Source organism: Thunnus thynnus, chromosome 13 (genome assembly GCF_963924715.1).
Source record: "Thunnus thynnus chromosome 13, fThuThy2.1, whole genome shotgun sequence".
Classification (NCBI taxonomy): domain Eukaryota; kingdom Metazoa; phylum Chordata; class Actinopteri; order Scombriformes; family Scombridae; genus Thunnus; species Thunnus thynnus.
The window spans coordinates 13,646,162-13,664,951 of record NC_089529.1 but is presented as its reverse complement, the minus strand read 5'-3'; the positions used below and the strand labels follow the sequence as shown (position 1 = coordinate 13,664,951).

Below are 18,790 nucleotides of genomic sequence, written 5' to 3'. Positions count from 1 at the left end.
AAGTGTATTTCCACTTGTTAAATTGCTAACAACATGATTTAATGTGTTGACATCATCACTTGGTAGCCTGCTATGTGAATGTACCATGGCTGGTGTAGGATAAACAGTTTTTTTTCCACTAGAGCTTTTTTCAGAGAGATTCAGAGATTAGTCAGAAAAGGTAAGTATGAAAAAACTTTATTTAAAAAAAAAAAGTCCAAGATTTACATAACTATTCTTCCAATGTTGCTGTTTTTGTATTCAGTTTCAAATTAATGGCGCAACCCCAGTGAAATGCTGTTTCGAACTCATACATTAAGTTTGGTGGCAACGAAATTCACCACAACTTTAACCTCAATCCTGCCAACTGGTGTACCCGCAGACCTCAGAGATGTACTCTTTGTCATAATTCAAAGGTTCTTTATGTTATCAACGACTTCCTCAATCAGTTTGTTCTTGATGACTCATTGTTTTCTGTTTCTGTTTTAACTAGTACTTTTTTAAAATACCAATGTAAAGGGGTCCTGTCAAAAGCGCCCGATTCCACCTATGCAGTTTTAATGGATGGAAGTATTTATTGAGTTTATTTTTGCCGTGGGTCTTAATTTAAAGTATCACACACTATCAGGGGTTGCAGGAGCACTCTGTCAGTCATTTTGAAGGCTTTGTGGAAAGATTGTGGGCAAAGTATATACTTTCGTTTTAAACAATATGCAAATTAAATGTAACTTTCCTAAACTAATAATAATTTATTGTTTTGTTTTCTTTGTTTGTTTGTTTGTTTCAGATGACGTTAGTTACATAACCAATAATGTTTTGAGGGTTAACATTTTTTATGATGGTTGTTTCTTACAGTAGTTCATTCTTGGGCTCCCCGGAGACCCCAGTCTGTAATCATTGTATGTTAATGAGAGTTAAACATGAAGACTTTATCTGTTTTCTGCAAAAGTCTAACAAAATGTAGAGAACTGTATAGACCAGCTGGGTGCTTATTCATCACCTCTGGGAACCTGACAGCCAACTCATTGAACCCCATGGTGCTTATGTCATGCATTAATTTTATCGCACGTATGTCCATTAGGCTACCCTAATTTCCCAGTAGGCTATCTCAAAACCATCATATAATAATTAACGCGAGACGACTGAGTGGTTATTATTCCTGCACGTCTGATACCGGAGGAGGCGGTCACAGTCACCGTTGCTGCCCTGTTGCTGAATAGGAGGACTGTTTTCCGTCGCAGTTTCATAAGTGCAGCAGAGTGCTTGCACGGAGGAGTCAGCGGAAGTTTCCACTTGCCCTTTTTGAACCGAAAACCCGCTAAACACTCTAACTGAGCAATCGTCCGAACATGGAGAGGACTTTGTGGCTGCTGGCGAGTTGTTTGTTGTTTCTCGTTTCCTCCGGCGCTGAAGGGAAGCGCAGCAGGGAAAGAGTTTACTATGTTGGGATCATTGAGGACACGTGGGATTATGCACCAAGTGGAAAAAATCTGTTGAACGGGAACGACGTCAAAGATGATGAGTGAGTTTCTGGTATAGTTGTTTTGGAAAATTATATGCGATTATATTATGAATGTGATTGTGATGCGTTTTTGTATGTATATATAATTTGAATATCAAATTCACACATGAAGAGTTCAGAGTTGAAGATTATAAATGCTGTGGAATAACACCAAAGATGCCCAATATAAACACAGAAAATAAAAAAAAAGTTTTAGGTCCAAAGTGATGTCATCCTCCCAGGGTGTGATAGTGTCTAGACAACCCAGTCTACCTCTGACTGGGTTGTTGTGTACTCTGCTGGCTGGAGGACAGTGCTTGACTGACTAACAATGAATGACTGCCTACTGTCATGAGATTAGAGGCTTCCTTTGCTGACCTAAATGAAACAAGCTACTCAAACAGCTACTTCTCATCTAAATGTAAAGTTACTGTTATTTAAGAATGGATAGAAAGATGTAAAAGCCCGGACGGAGCTCTGTATGTAATTGTGATGATGACCTTTTAATGTATTTTGTTGTCAAATTTTAGATGGACAGTCGAGCCCAGAAAATCATAATGTTATCATTTACAGTCATTGTTATAATTTTTGATCACAGTTCAGATAGCTGAATGGGGGGTATCTATAAAATGAAAATGAATGGGGTACCTGTCAATTTTTATTTGAGTACCAGTTTGTTCACATAGTGATGTTTTTGAAGTTCAAACTTACTGTAGACTGCAGACAGACAGCATCCTCCACTGCTTTGATTAAACTGTAATTAAAAGTACCAAATAGATCCAGTTGTAGATCCTAATAGTTAGAGGGAAAATGAGGATAAACTGATGGACTGTTTATTACTCTTATGAAAAGCCCAAGTTGAAATAAAAGCCCACCATGTATCTCTTTAGGAGCTGGTTTTGCCTGCTTTGTGCATCTTTCATAAGCAAACATATTATGGATATTGTTATAGATATATATTTTTTTTAATGTGATGGGCTGTGATTGCACCACAGTTCATCTCATCCCATAAGAGAGCTAAATAAGTTAGAAGCATAACGCCCACCTGCATCCTTGCAAAATTCTGGACTTTCCAGGCTGACTACATCAGCCAGCCTTCCCTCAGTGAGCACTCAAATTTCACTCAAGCAACTTTACGCAACACTGCTTGTACTAAAACCAAGATATTTTAGCATTCATTGAATGATATTTTTTAACTTTCTTCAGATATCATATTAACCATTATCATATTATTTTCCTGTTTTGGATATTATTTCCTTTGTCCTGCAACTGTATCTGAGTTGGGTTGCATGTGCTCACTGTCCGCCTTCTTTTAGTTTGGATATTATTTAATACGTAGGCAGAGGATTTATACAGTAGCACAAATTGTGTTTGCCGCAGCTCCAGTAACAGGTTATTATCTCACAGAAACGTGTCATCACAAAGTCTAATTGGTAGATAACTGCAACCAGATACTATTTGTTTTGTGGCATCACAGCTACAGTTAAGGGATTCATGACTTAGTCCATGTATGTTTTAAAATGAAATTTAATTTGTTATTGACAATAAATGATAAAATAATAATGATAATGATGAAAGATTAATCTGAGCCTGTTGTGAAATCTTAATGAGTGCATAATGCACAAACAATCATATAGTGTGCTAGAGTGGAATCACACCATTTGCCATACTTGTGTTTTGCTTTTTTTAATACTTGTAATACTTTGCACACAGTTGTATAGTTAGTTACAGTCATATTGTCTATATCATGATGTTTGTATATAATGTTTCTCATACTTATATTTGCAGAAGTGTCTTTATTCTGTTGCTCTCTTGCTTTTTTAAATTTATTCATGCTTCCTTTTTTTAAAAAATATGTATGAAGCGTGATAAAACCACTTATCTTTATGAAATCTTGTAATATGACAATAACGTGACCATGATCTTAAGAAATACCCATCAAAGCAGAAGTATTATTTGTCTCTCTTGTCCTCCTACACTCCTCTTGTGTAACTACTGCTCTATCTGTATCTCTTACACTCTTTTTTTTCTTTCATCCGTTTCTATTTCAGACATGCTTCTATATTCCTGGAAGGTGGACCCCACCGTATTGGCAGTGTTTATAAGAAGGCTATGTTCCGACAATACACAGATGACACATACAAGCACCTGGCCCCCCGACCCGCCTGGTTGGGCTTCCTGGGGCCCATACTGCGGGCTGAGGTTGATGACGTTATCATAATCCACCTAAAGAACTTTGCATCCAGGAACTACTCTATGCATCCCCACGGAGTTTTCTATGAGAAGAATTCAGAGGGTAAAGTGCACATAGAAACACACATACTGCATTTACACACTGAGAGACGTGCAATATCAATCAGGGTTTGATTCTCAAATGGTTTCAAAGGTTCTAAATGAGATATTCCCCAGATAGAAATGACACCTCTTCATGGAAAATAATATAACTATATTAAATAGATTTTCTGCTAAAATGGATACACAGTATTAAAATGTATTAAAATGTTACAAAGACAACTGTAGAAAAATCTAGATGATCTAGCAATTGTTTATATGACTTTGATATTTGACGTTCCGTGCTAGGTTTCATGAATTGTAGCATTGGTGATATTGCCACAGATATCTAAGAGAGGAAGGTTAGTCAACAAGTGAAATCGTTCTGCTAAAAATGATTTCCTGTAAGTGAGTGTTTCATTCAGGCCATGGCTTTGTTTGTTTTTGTTTTGGAAAGTGAAAGTATGATAAGAAAATGGAGAACAAGATCATTATCAAGAGATGTGTCTCACCGTACAGTCTTCAAGTTTTGGCATTACTGCAGAAGCAGTACAGCGTGACACTTTGCGTCCAAAGGCTCAGTGATAACTTGGTTACTGGCTCTGCATTGTCAGAAACATTATCCAGGCACATGGATATAAGATCCATTATTGGATTCTTAATGCAAAAACTGTGTCTTTGACTAACACTCATCTAAAATTGTGGCGTCTTGGCATGTTTTGATTTTATTTGTTTCTGTGCCAGACTGTCAAAGAGTCGATTTAAGTCAGTGTGAGTGCAAATTATCATAGAGCACAATTTCAACAGCTGAGTGGCTCTGAAGTCAAATATATCTCTTAAGTGTTTTGAACTTTACAGCTCTTTGTTACGCAACAAGCCCCCATTTCCCGTCTGAATGTATAAACAGCCCCTTGAAAAGGAAGGGAGATGTAGGGTTAGGAAAAATATAAAAAAGGGGGTGGAATTAAACTGATAAAATCGACTGTGGTAAACTGTGTCGTGTGATGAGTACAAACTGGTACAGAGTTCACTGCCATCTGTCACCAAGACTGAGGTCATTTATGTGTTTGTGGAGGCTGACAGAGATAAGACCAGTAGAGGAAATGAATATGACCTAAATGGACATTCACAACATTTTATGCGTTCCTTTGCTGCTTTTAGTATCTGATTTTAAATGGTGAAGGCAAACTTGTATTTTACAACAACAAACGCTCCGTAGCCCTTTTGTTTGGTTTGTCTGCTGACATAAAGTGGTAGCAGAAAGACTCAACTGCTCTTTAAACTGATATCAGCATAAATATTTTATATTTGTCTACCAGGGGCACTCTATCCAGATGGAACGTCAGGCAATTTGAAGAAGGACGATTCTGTTCCTCCGGGAGGAAGTTATACCTACCGCTGGGAGGTCAGGCCAGAATTCGCCCCCACAGATGATGATGCCAACTGCCTGACCTGGGTTTACCACTCTCACATAGATGCCCCCAGGGACATTACCACAGGTCTTATAGGGGCACTGCTCACCTGCAAGAAAGGTATGTGACTACATGTTAGGAACAACAGTACATTAGAAGACTTTTTATTATTACCTTCTAGTAATAATATTATTAGTATTATGATTATTAAGACTTTTTAAAATTTCCTATGAAGTCAAATCAAATTTAATTGTATATCTCTTAATCTTAATTACAAATACAATCACTAAGTGCTTCCTCCACCCACGATAAAACAAACATCACCTTAGGCCCTTAATGACAATAATGAAAAAACTGCCAAGAAAAACAAAGATGGTGGAATCCACAGGGAGAATTACACAGAGATTTACCCCACTCTCAGGTCTATCATCCATGATTGTTGCAGTTTTAAATGTGATTCTGTCTGCGCTTGACTACATAGATATGTAGCATTTTAACCCTTAGCTTGCATGTTTTGTCTGTGTCTCATCTTTCTCTTTGACTGCAGGAATCTTGAAGGAGACTAATGAACCAGTCCAGTCTCTCAAAGAGTCGGCCCGTAATGATGTGGACCAGGACGTCTTCCTGATGTTCAACGTGGTGGATGAAAACATGAGTTGGTACATGGATGACAACATTCAGAGGTGCGGTGATCCAGCTGGCGTCAAACCCGGAGACCCAGAATTCGAGGAGTCAAACCTGATGCACGGTGAGAGATTAGTGTTTTTCTGATTGTTTAACTCTAAAACGACAGATTAAGTTGGATAACAAGAAAAAATATTAGTTATTCTGAAATGAAATTTGATTTATTTTAAGTTTTTCACAAAATCTAAAAATACTTATCTCAGTTTTCATCTTGTCCCACATCCCCTGCACCCTGTTACCCCTGCATCCTTTAATATCCTATGTTATATGAGTCACTGTTACAAAACTGAGCTGTCTGCATTGTTACATTATTTAAAGTCTTTCACAATCAAGTCACCTCACATCAAACTTTACATTACTAATTCTTTAAACAAAGTATATAAAAGAAGGTTTAAAGGTTGAATTTGTTGTGTTTGTCCTTCCCTCTAACATCTGCCTGTGTTTTTCTTTGTGTGACAGCTATTAATGGGTACATGTTTGGTAACCTGCCCGGAATTGAGTTATGCCAGGACCGTGCAGTGGCCTGGCATTTGTTTGGCATGGGTAATGAGGTAGACATTCACTCTGCCTTTTTTCATGGGAATACACTGCTGGACCGTGGCCACCGCACCGATGTCCTCAGCCTGTTCCCAGCCACGTTTGCTACAGCTGAGATGGTCCCAAAGTCAAGAGGAAAGTGGCTGCTGACCTGCCAGGTTAATGACCACTTGCAAGGTAGGGCACCTGACCTTTAACCTCAGTGTCACCTTTGACCTCTCTGCTCTGAGACTTTATGAGTTGTGCAGAGTTAATGACAGTGGAGAGTGCATTTTTGGGAGGTACTGCTAAAGCATAATGTCACGAGCCTTTCCACAGCAGCTCTTGTACTTTAAACATGTCAAGACTTGCTGTGTTGTAGTTTACGGTCTGTTCAAAGTCTGTTGAACATAGAACTGAATGAGCCATACTAGCTCAACTTCCGTGAGATAAGAAAGTTGAACGTGTTATCTGAGCCGTTGAATATTTATTATTTTATGGACAGTTAAACATGAACCGATAGATTTGTCAGGTTGATTTTCAGTCATTAAGATTTCTTCAGGAAGGTTTCATCACAAGCATTTACACTGCACATGTGAATTATAGGTTGTGAAACGTTTTTGTGTGTGTGTGTGTGTCTCTTCATCTATTCCAGCTGGGATGCAGGCCTTTTATGAAGTGAAGTCATGTGGCAGTAAGGAGAGCTCCACAGGGAGGAGCGGCATTGTGAGGAGTTACTACCTGGCAGCAGAGAAAGTCGAGTGGAACTATGCTCCCTCAGGAAAAGACGTGATAAACAATGTAACCCTTACTGACCCCAACAGGTGGGCAGGCAACTTGTTGAATTATGAGTTTCTCTCTGTTATATAATACATGGGAACCGAAAGATATGGAATTCCAAACCCTACCAAACAGACAGTGAGTTAGCCCCCTACATGGTAGTTAGCCCACATAGTGTCATGCCAGATTTCTCCCAAACTACTCAGGTTATCAGAGGCCATTAATGTCCATTAAAGTTGCTTTACTGTCTAAACTGGTGTGCTCATCGCAGTCAGTCAGCCCAAAACAGTTGTTGAGAATTAGACTGCTTATATCTATTTGTTTTTATCCAAATCTAACCAAAAAAGACATTTTTACTGCATATACTGTTGCCAAACATGTATAGTTTTATATAACCTCAGGTTTTAAAATGTGAAACTATCCTGTTGTCATGTTTGAATAATGCTTAGTTTCCTTAAATTGTGAAAATATGACTTCATTTTTCTGTCAGGGTGAAGATCAGGGTTAACCCTAAACTAAATTTATATTACACATCTGGAACAGATCTCTTAACAACTGCATAAATGTCTCCCGCACCTAATGCAGAGTAATCTCTGTGTTTTATAAGTACAGCTGTATTATTGTGAGTCATGTATTTGATAAGAATATTGCAGTCTGAAAATATAGCCAACCTCAAATTCTGTAAACCTCAGTTGTTTGAAGGCTAAGGTAGAAGTACAGGAGCTAAATCACTGAGTAGATAATCACTGTTTCATTTTGGGGTGAACTATCCCTTTAAGGCTTGCAAAACCTGATCAGAATTGCTGGTCTGTGTGTACGGCCTCTGAACAGGGCTGATTATATTGCATGTGAGCTGGTCCCTGTGGCGAGGCAGTTTTGTAGTGTCTAGCGTAAACAGTGTGGATAGTGATTCACTTGTTGTTCTGTCTTTGTTATTGTTCCCTGACCTAGCACAGCGAACCCCCTCTGACTGGCCAGCTGTTTGTTCTGTTCACTTTCTCTCTACTATGAAATTCCACACCTTTGCGTTATCCAGGCCACTTTTTATTACAAAACCACATCACGGTCTTCCTTATTTACAATATATTGTGCTATCTGCTTTTTCTCTCCCACACTCCCCACCCTTTCCTCTCAGTGCCGCAGAAATATTTTTTGGCAGAGATGATGGTAGGGTCGGCGGTAGTTACATGAAAGTGATATACAAAGAGTACACAGACGATACCTTCACCACCAAAAAAACACCAACACCTGATTCTGAACATCTAGGACTCTTAGGTAAGGCCTGTCTTTTCGTCAAGTACTGAATTTGATGAAATCAGATGCCACACTTCTGTACCTTATACTCTCTGGTACACTGGTGTCTTGTCTTTCACATATGTCTTTAAAACACCTGTTTTCTGGTTATATTTGTCTTCCGCGTTTGTCCAGGTCCAGTCCTAAGGGCAGAGGAAGGAGACACTCTCAGAGTGACATTCATGAATAAGGCTGATAGAAATTACAGCATTCAGCCTCACGGTCTGCACTATGACAAACGCTTCGAGGGAAGCAGCTATGGGATTGGTGAGAAAGCTGCCAGTTACCTATAACTGAATTTCAAAATATGTCAAATTAAAAGATTTTTGTGGACACAGTGACTGACATTGACTACAAACACCTTGTTATTAGTAATCAGTAATTTTGCCATGTAAAAAGAAAGTATTTGTAATTCAACTATTATTTTTTTATCAAACATACAATTATAATTCAGTTTTACATCAGTGGCATGACTGGTGACCTAAACAGTCAAACAATATGATTTTATCTATTACCAAGTTAGTAATACGACATTAAAGGTTCTTAACTACACTTTCATCACATTTATTGAACTGAGTAGAAAAAAAGACTATAGAAACTTTATGCTCACTTAAACAAGAGACAAGAACACTGGACCTATAAGCTAAGTGATGAGGAAATATCAATTAATCCCTTTGGCTAGTCTGTGCAAATGGATAGATGACTGAAGTGGTGCCAGACCTGATAACTGCAGTTCTTTGTGCACAATAGGTGTTGACAAGCCTGGCTCCCACGTTGGTCCAGGGGAGAGCTTCACCTATACCTGGCAGGTGCTGGAAGGTCCATCTTCATCTGATTCTCCGTGTATTCCCTACTTGTACTACTCTGGCACTCATGCCGCCGATGACACCAACTCTGGATTAGTGGGACCTCTGCTTGTGTGCAAGAAAGGGACGCTGGGGGAGACAGGAAAGGAGGTTAACAAACACTCTCACACAGAGGAATATAGCAAATCATCTCTTAAAAGAATCTATAACTAGTAAATGTTTGCTTTTAAATGATTCAATCGTGAATTGCCATTAATTTATTTTCAATCAGTTAACTGAATAATTTATTGAAATTGAAGATTAAATGAAAGGTTAATAGTCTTTGTCTGGAAATTGGGCCATTGCAGATAAGATAGCTAAAATGAGAACAAATATACTGTGCTGAAGTATAGCAAGTTAATTTAACAACGAAACATGGTGAGGAGAAAAGAGTTTACAATTTTGATGCTACATTAACATTTGCATGTTCAAAGATGCATGTAAAAGCTTTTTTAAAAAAGTGTAAAAAATGTTATGGTGTTAATGATAGTGTGACTGTGTGTGCTTTGTTAACAGAGAGGTGTGGATAAGGAGTTCTTTCTTCTGTTTTCTGTCATGGATGAAAACGTCAGCTGGTATTTGGAAGAGAATATCGAGAAGTTTGGCAACAGCATGTCAAATACTACTGATGAGCTCTTCCAGGAGAGCAATAAGATGCATGGTAATCACTGTTTGGCAAATAGTGTGTTGTTTTTACCTCATTGCCTGTATTTGATTAAAATATTATGTTAGATTGATACAGATTGTAACATTAGCATCATATTTTGAGTGCCTTTTCTGGTATTGTATTTGGTATTTTCTTTTCATTTTAGCGGTAAATGGGCTTATGTATGGGAACCTTCCTGGACTGGAGATGTGTGCCGGAGACAAAGTTAGGTGGTACACCTTTGGGCTTGGTACAGAGGCAGACATCCACGGTGTTTATTTCGAGGGGAACACCTTCAAGAAGATGAATACAACCCGAGACACCCTCAGCCTGTTCCCTCACACCACTTCTACTGTCGCAATGCAGCCAAACTCTCCCGGTCAGTCATGTTACTCTTTACGTACACACACTCATAAAACACCACATCGCTTTCTCTCATTATCAGAGTTCAAACATGCTTGGTTAACCTTGTGTGCATGTCTTCCTGAAACAGACAACAGGAAGTGTGGTCTATAACTCATGCTTAACCACAACACAAACTGGTGCAGGAAATATGAATACATATGTATTGTATTTAGTATTTATGTTATCTACAGTATGCTGACATATATCCCAGATATTCATCCCAGCCCAGTTAAAGGAAAAATGCTACAATAAATGATGCTGAAGTTGTCAATTTCAATCAAGACTTTCTAAGATCACCCCCTTTGTTTTGTGAATCAGTTTTACTTAGGTTTAGATCTTTAAGGTTAAGAAAAATATTGTTTCATGAAATCGCTGACATCAGATTTTTGCTGCAGTCATGCTAGGCATCAAGGGAAAAGAAAAAAATCAGTTCAGTGTAACAGAGGATGCAGTACAGAGCATACATGTGACCTCAGGTCTATGGAATTTCCGTTCTCCATTTGAATGACTTATGCAATCACAACTTCCCACAAATTGTTTGCTTATAAGATACTGTTTTGCTTTTTCTGGATTACTCCAAGATCAACAAAGGAAAAGTGGCAGCAATATAAATTAAGGAGTAAACTTTAACATCCAGTTGCTCAGATAGCATACAAACACACTCTACAGGCATAGAGCACAACAATGGTGATAATATACAGTCTACCCATTTCAAGCTAACCCTACATATGTGGACATTTGCAACATACTGCAAACCACAAGCTAAAGAATCCAACCATCACCACATTTCAGTGGAATTCCCCAAATAGCATGCCAATTTTTTCTGTATGGGGCCTAGAATGGGTTCAGTGCAACACAGAAGAGAAAAAAAAGATGCTGATCTAACTACAAGCAGCAATGGCTGCAAACCAAGTGTGTTTTTTAATTTTTCATTTCAATGATAGTTGCAGGGGTGGAATGCAACTAAGTACATTTACCCAAGTACTGTACTTAAGTACAAATTCAAGGTAATATGTACTTTACTTGAGTATTTCCATTTTATACAACTTTATACTTCCACTCCACTGCATCTCAGAGGCAAATATTGTACTTTTTACTCCACTACATTCGTCTGACAGCTGTAGTGACTAGTTAGTTTTCAGATTGCAATTCTTCAGTGAAAACCATGCATCTCCAAATTTGGTGATTTTAAATGTGAATGTTTGTGAGAAACTGAAAGTGTTCCTTTATGGGTTACTCCTACTTCTTAAACTAAATAAACTATTTTAAAAACCCTGTTGGACTAGCTGAAAAAAGCTGTGTCACAAAGCTGAAAACAGGGCTGTTTTTCTGAGCTTGTGGAAAGTTGACTTCTTAGAGATACATGGTTCTCACAGGACAGCGACACTAGAAACATATGATGATCTTATAGAATATGATGCATTACTGTAGATTAAACTACCCAATGGTATATAAAGTAGTTAAAATTAGCTCAACCTGAAACAATTACAGCAGTAAAATGCAACATACACATTAATGCAGCAGTAATATTAATCCAAAAACATCATATATAATAGTAAAACATTGACATTTTTCTGCAGAATGAGTACTTTTACTTTAATTAAATTTTGCTGATAATACTTACATACTTTTTATGTAAGGTTTTGAATGCAGGACTTTTACTTGTAGTGGAGTATTTTCACATTGTGGTATTGCTACTTTTACTTAAGTAAAGGATCTGAATACTTCCTCCACCACTGGATAGTTGACACTTTTGGTTGTAAGTCAAAGCGTCATTATATTACATTCATTTGGCAGACATTTTTGTCCAAATTGACTTACAATAAGTGCATTCAAATTGAATAGGAACAATGGTTAGATGTAATCAAAACTTGGAAGTGCAAGCCTCCCAAATAAACTAGTGAAGTGTGTTCAGAGAGCTACCTTACAAATGCTTAGTTGAAAAACACAACTGTGCAATGCACACTTCAGTTGCAGATGCACATAGGATAAAGCTCTTTCTCAGGAAGCATCTTCTTCTGACTACAAAAATATCCATTCATGTGTCCAAATCCTTTTACCTCTTCTCATTTTTCCTGACAGGTGTTTATGAGGTGAGCTGCAGAGTAACAGACCACTACTCAGCAGGCATGAGGCAGCAGTACAAAGTGAACATCTGCCCTGGATACAAGTTTAACCACACACGCACAAAGCCGACCAAGATCGTGCAGTATTTTATCAGCGCTGAAGAAATAGAGTGGGACTTCTCACCTAACAGAGCCTGGGAGCAGGAGAAAAACCATGGCACATTAGAGGACAGGTGTGTGATCAAGATAATTGTAGGATGATGTGTTTCAGTGTTGGTGCCGGAGCCTGTGATTTGTGGCATAACTTATTACTGGTTGTTAATGGAAGCAAATTGGTACATGTCTCCCAGTCCAGGCAATACTTTTTTGGAGAAAGGGAAAGACAGAATTGGCTCACGCTATAAGAAGGTCGTGTATAGAGAATACACTGATGAAACCTTCAAAGTTCAGAAGAAACGGCAGCAAAACCAGCAACACTTGGGAATTATGGGTAAGTTTAGATGCTCTTTATGTTATTTTTGATCAAGAAGAGATTGAATAAGAACATCTATTCATGAATACATCCAGACATGCATGAGTTTTCTTTTCCCCTGTAGGTCCAATAATCAAAGCAGAGGTAGGAGAGCAGATCGTGATCACATTCAAGAACAAAGCCAGCCGGGCGTACTCGATAAGCGCACATGGAGTAAAGGCCAGTGGCGCACACGTTCCTGTCAAACCTGGTGAGAAATATATAATATAGAAATAAATAGATTAAATGAAATGCATGATGTCACTTGTGTTTTCTCAAAAAGAGGTAGTGCTGCAAAACAATGGCCTTTTCTCAGAAGCAGTGAGATTGATATTTGTTTGTCTGTGTTTGTTCTCTTCCCTTCAGGCTACATAATTGAGTTGACGTGGGATGTTCCTAAAAGCTCTGGTCCAGGGGTCTCAGATCCTAACTGCATCTCCTACGCCTACTACTCCACTGTAAATTTCATTAAGGTACATGTTGCCTGTATATAACAAAAGTCCCATGGAAGCAGACAATTCACACTGTGTGCAAAAATTTTTTAATTAACTTGCACATTAAAATGGGAGTTGAAATATTAGATGACAGAGCAGGTTCATTTGTTTATGTTCAGGATCTATACAGTGGTCTTCTGGGGCCTCTGGTGGTGTGCAGACCCGGGACTCTGCAGCGAGGTAAAGGCCCCGACAGACAGAGGGATGACGTGAAGGAGTTTGCTCTGCTTTTTATGGTGTATGATGAAAACCAGTCCTGGTACTTGGAAGACAACATCAAAAAATACCTCAACATCGACCCTGATACCATTATGGAAGACGAAGGCTTTGAGGAGAGTAACATGATGCACGGTAAGAGATAAGAAGAGTGGGAGGGGGAGGCACAGAGAGTAAAATTCTCTTATCCATGACATAATTTAACTTAATGGATTGGCATGAAATTTGGTTCACATATTCATGCCCCCCTCAGCTGTTACAAATGTGGTGATCCCTCAACTTTTCATCTAGCGCCATCATCAGGTCAAAATTAATTTAAATTTATCCAATACTTTGGTTTATGACCTAATACCTGCCAAACTAAAGGTTAATCAGTAAATGTTAGCATGCTAACATGCAAACTCTGATATTGAACCTGGTAAACATTAAACATTAAACTTAGCATTGTCACTGTAAGCACATTAGCATGCTGATGTTAGCATTTAGCTCCAAGCACTACTGTGCCTACGTGTTGTCATGCAGAGCCGATATCATGATTAGAATTTAACAATAATACAGCACTTTTCAGAACAGGTTTCAAAGTGCTTAACAGACATAAAAATAAAAAATAAAATAAAATAAAATAAAATAAAATAAAATAAAATAAAATAACAAGGTAGAATTAAAAAACAAAATTAAACAAACTATTCAAGAGAATGCAATTTGAATTCAAATGTTTTTAAGAGTCATTTGAACTAACAAACATTTGGAAAGTAGAACTTCAACATCAACTTCATCAACTTATTGTCCCCAAGGGGAAATTTGTCATGAAATATAGAACAAACAGGCCCTTAAACATAAGACACATAAGACATAATAAAATATATGAAACAAATAATGAAAATATCATAACACAGAACTTAACATCTAGATGTGCAAACCAAGCCCTGTGCAATACCTATACCACAAAAATCATATTAAAAGTAAGAGCAGCAATAATCACAATAATTATGATAATGCTGTGTAATTAAAACCCAATGCCAAGCTCCAGTGCAGGAGTGTATAAACCTGTAATTACTCAAATACACAGGTCTATGAACACACATATTTTAGACACAATACACACATAAACTAAATTCAATTCAATTTAGGACTCATTCATTCTTATGCAATTTACCTTTAATAAGTGTTTTTATGTTTTTGTTGTTGTTTGTTGATGACTGCACGTCACTGTCTATGTGTTTTGGTGTGAGTGTGTGGTAATCTCCATGTGTGAAATGTCTGTTGAAGGGATCAATGGCATGCTGTACGGTAACCTCCATGGACTGGAGATGACACAGGGCCAGAAAGTTGACTGGTATCTTCTTGGCATGGGCAATGAAGTTGACATGCACACCGTTCACTTTCACGCTGAGACTTTTACCTACAAGGTCAGCCTCACCGTCACAAATAAAGTCTAATATTATGTAGAAATAAAACAGTACCAGACAAATGATCTTTATACAAATAATACAGTTCTTATCAGGAAGTGGATTTGGAATGCAGAAAATATCCCATCCTTTCACAGTCACACAGTGTAGAACTGGTCTATTTGATTTAAATGAAATAATGAGATTCTGATATTGGATGTTCTTGTTATCTGTGTGAAAAACCTCTCAAAGCTCACACAAGAAGTTTTTAGTTCCCTTTCTCAGTAATGACTTCCTATTTTTTGTTCCTCTCTGTTTCCTGTATCTTATGTGGGTGTGTATCAGACGGACCGCGTGCACCGTGCAGATGTCTTTGACCTCTTCCCCGGGACTTTCCAGACCGTTGAGATGGTGGCTGGGAACCCAGGGACTTGGTTTCTCCACTGTCACGTGACTGACCACATTCACGCTGGCATGGAGACCACTTTCACCATCAAAGGTGTGTATGTGTGTGCGAATGATGATGTACATATGTCAGTCTCACACATACATGTGCATTCACATATGGGACATAGTTACTGAAGAGGATTTCTCTAACATGTAACTTCTGCTTTTTTTCATTTACAGAAACCTCCCAACGTGGTAAGATCTGTTTTATCTCATGACTAAATGATGCACACAAGATTGCAAAACCTCACAGCGAGAGTCAAGTATTTTGTTCATGTCAGCACTGTGTTGATATTTTAAATATGCTCGTCACTTTGTTAGCACATTAATGTTACATCACATTACATCTAAATTATACAAGTATTTACTTTAATTGATATTAAGGGAGTGTCGTGGAATTGCTGCTAAAACACTGGACACAAACACAGAAATTAAAGCACAGACAGTGATTGATCTGAAAATGAACGAAATTATTATTGATCAATTAGGAGGCAGAACTCACACAAAGCGAATCATTCCTCTGTCTCGCTATACAAAGCCAAACTGACCTTTTTATAGTCTTTAGAGACAAAGAAATGATCATTGATTGGTCAAATCATATAAAACTTATGGATTGCAGCCACGAGATACATTTACATGCACATATATGTTAACTAAGAGCCACAACACCTAAAGACACAAATCAAGGAAGAGCCTAAAGCCATATGTGGCCTTTGACCCCTTAACATGTCCTGTTTACTCCAAGACACAGAATGGTACCTTATTTGGGCCTAAGCCCGGATGGAAAGAGAAGTGGTTCACCTAAGGGACATTCCTTCTCCCAGGCACATGCAAACATTAGCAAAGGAGAAAATGGGAGGTGTTTAAACAAATATTTTCAGTCCATAAGTATAGTGACAACTGTAGTGATTGTATCAAACAGTATCACTGTGCCTTCTTGTGTCATTTTAAAGGACTATTTTGTTAAGAAAATAGTCTACGACTATTAAGACTACTAATAGTGTAATTTGATCCGCTCACGGCCATAGCATACCATTCATTTCTCTCTTTCTAGGTCAACACAAGTCAGAACATTGGACAGCAAGTATTGGACTTTCTCTGTCTGTGCTGTTATGCAATGGATGTTTTGTTAAATGTTATCTATCTTTGCTTAGCTGAATGTATTGAATAAGGCAAAAAAAACATGCCTTTTTGCGTCATGCATTCCTTTAGAGTTGTGACACTGCTAAAAGATGTAGTGCAGCACATAAATTAATAAATTCTTGATGATATAAACTTTGATAAGGATGAAATCAATTCCGAGAGACATTGTTGCATTAATGGTTCCTGTTATAAAGCCCTTATTAGACAAAATAAATATGACATATAATATACATAATAAATCTGAGATGTTCTGGTAAAACTGCAACATTGAGTGCATCACTAAGTTCGGTCACATAATTTCAATTATATGGCAAACACACATATGGTGAGGCGTTGATGTAAAATGTTTCATTGTTGGCTTATCCTGTCCCTTCCCTCTTGTCTTCCTTTTCCGTTCTCTTATCTAGACATCTTTCATAATGCATCACCAGGAACTGAAGGCTGCATAATGACTCTGCTGCTCTCACTGGCACTTGGTCTCATGGCTAGTGGGCTAAGTTGGCTGCACTAATGAAGGGATTCTGACACTGGATTGTGTGTGTGGTCATCATTAATGCACTTAAAGAAAAAAAAAACAAAATAGGGGAAAAATCACTGTTGTGTATGTGTTTGTGAGAGGTTATATGTGTAAATATTAAGCAATTATCAAGCCAGTAAAAAAACTGTATATCAAAAACTGTACAATCATGTATAAAGGTATAAAGTTCAAAGTTATTTTATTTACTCTGACTTAAAGAATCAATTTATATTTGTGGATTGTTTCTGTGTTGCTCTTGTTTTCTGGCATTTTGCACTGTTTGATGTGATTTGTGTGGCTGGCTTTGCAAAGCACTACTGAACCAAATATTTGATTCCAGTTATGAATGTGTAATAAAGACATTTATTCAGCTTTGCTGTGATATTTGTTTTTTAGTGATTATGTTCACTGTCACATGTCATTTTTCTATCATGTGCTAGCTTTACCAAGCACCACAAGGTGGCGTTAATTCAATTTGGAAATAAAAAGTTGCCAAGAAAACAGGTCAATGACTATTCATTTTCTTATTGTGTACAGCCCTCCATTCAACTATACTGCATGTTTAACTTTAGCTCCCTGTGGAGAATTGAAAAGTTATTATTTTTTATTAATTTTACAGTGATGTACTGTTGTAATTTAATTACATCTCAGACGATTAAATTCTGTCTTGAAAATCTGTGGTGTCCGATATTCTGTGTAGGTAGCTGATCAGATCAATAAATGTTTTTGATAAGATGTAGGAAATAAAACACTGCACTAGTGAGGAATTGTAATGAGTTTGTAAATAACTGTTAAGTAAGGAAAGATAGTGATACATCCACTTCTTGTATCACCAGCAGATGATCTGTTAATGGTTGATAAGCACACAGTCTGATTGGTTAATCTCGGATTGATAGATCAAATTCTCCATCGCCATGAATGATTTTATAGGATGCCAGATTGAAAGAAAATTTGAATTTCAAACTGGGTGGTTTTTACCTTTAATCTGTGACATTGATCATAGTAACAGCACAAATTACCATATCAGTGTAGGATCAGATAGGTTCACTGTTGGTCACTCAGTGGTTTATTTGCATATTGATCACAGGTCAGTGCAGCATAGTGTTAATGTACTGCAAGTGGGCAACCAGTTGTCTCCAACTTGCAGAACAGCTTTTGACTGCCAATGATGATGATTTAACCCTTGCTTTCAAACAAACAATAATTTCCCTCCGAGACTTCAAGCAGATAGCTGTATATTTCCTAAGGCCAAAGACCAACATTTAAACCTCAGCTTTGCTTGGTTAAATCTTCTAGTTTCAATATTTTTGGCTATATCCATGACAATAAATGGCAGGGCTTTGTGGGTGCTCTAGGCCTGATTTTAGATTGGAGCTCCAATAGATTTAGACTGGAGTGCAATAATAGCACCTCCAGTCCAAGAACTTCAAAAATGAATTCACACTAAAATGAAGTGAAACAGTGTTACCTTCAGCCCAGACAACATCCTCCCAGTCTTCCAGACAAAAAGGCAAGTTGACATGACCGACCAATAAGGCTTTGAAAAACAAACCAGATGAAAACCCATGAACAACAATGGGGAAAAAAGAGAGGAAAAATCTTTAAGAACAGAGAACAAGTGTGTATTTCTAAAAGCTTTATACAAGCATACCTGTCACTAAAAAAAATAAAAATAA

The 18,790-nt window shown here is 37.7% G+C and overlaps 1 protein-coding gene across 1 annotated transcript; it reads left to right on the top strand.

Annotated features, from left to right (window-relative positions):
• Positions 1-801: 801 nt before the first annotated feature.
• On the top strand, positions 802-17,790 carry hephl1b (hephaestin-like 1b). Its single transcript, XM_067608137.1, has 20 exons — positions 802-1,501; positions 3,532-3,776; positions 5,071-5,283; positions 5,711-5,911; positions 6,307-6,561; positions 7,019-7,187; positions 8,279-8,418; positions 8,572-8,703; positions 9,187-9,392; positions 9,798-9,942; positions 10,094-10,306; positions 12,415-12,631; positions 12,749-12,888; positions 12,995-13,120; positions 13,276-13,382; positions 13,523-13,754; positions 14,889-15,028; positions 15,353-15,506; positions 15,635-15,649; positions 17,005-17,790. Exons 1-20 carry the CDS (start codon positions 1,329-1,331, stop codon positions 17,106-17,108), a joined length of 3,327 nt encoding a protein of 1,108 aa, XP_067464238.1. The 5' UTR covers positions 802-1,328; the 3' UTR covers positions 17,109-17,790.
• The last annotated feature ends 1,000 nt before the right edge of the window (positions 17,791-18,790 follow it).

Bases quoted from the DNA above. Each gene is read 5' to 3' on its own strand.
- hephl1b (XM_067608137.1), top strand. From the start codon at position 1,329: ATGGAGAGGACTTTGTGGCTGCTGGCGAGTTGTTTGTTGTTTCTCGTT. The intron at 1,502-3,531 runs GTGAGTTTCTGG...TTTCTATTTCAG, and splicing joins AACGACGTCAAAGATGATGA to ACATGCTTCTATATTCCTGG. The intron at 5,284-5,710 runs GTATGTGACTAC...CTTTGACTGCAG, and splicing joins ACTGCTCACCTGCAAGAAAG to GAATCTTGAAGGAGACTAAT.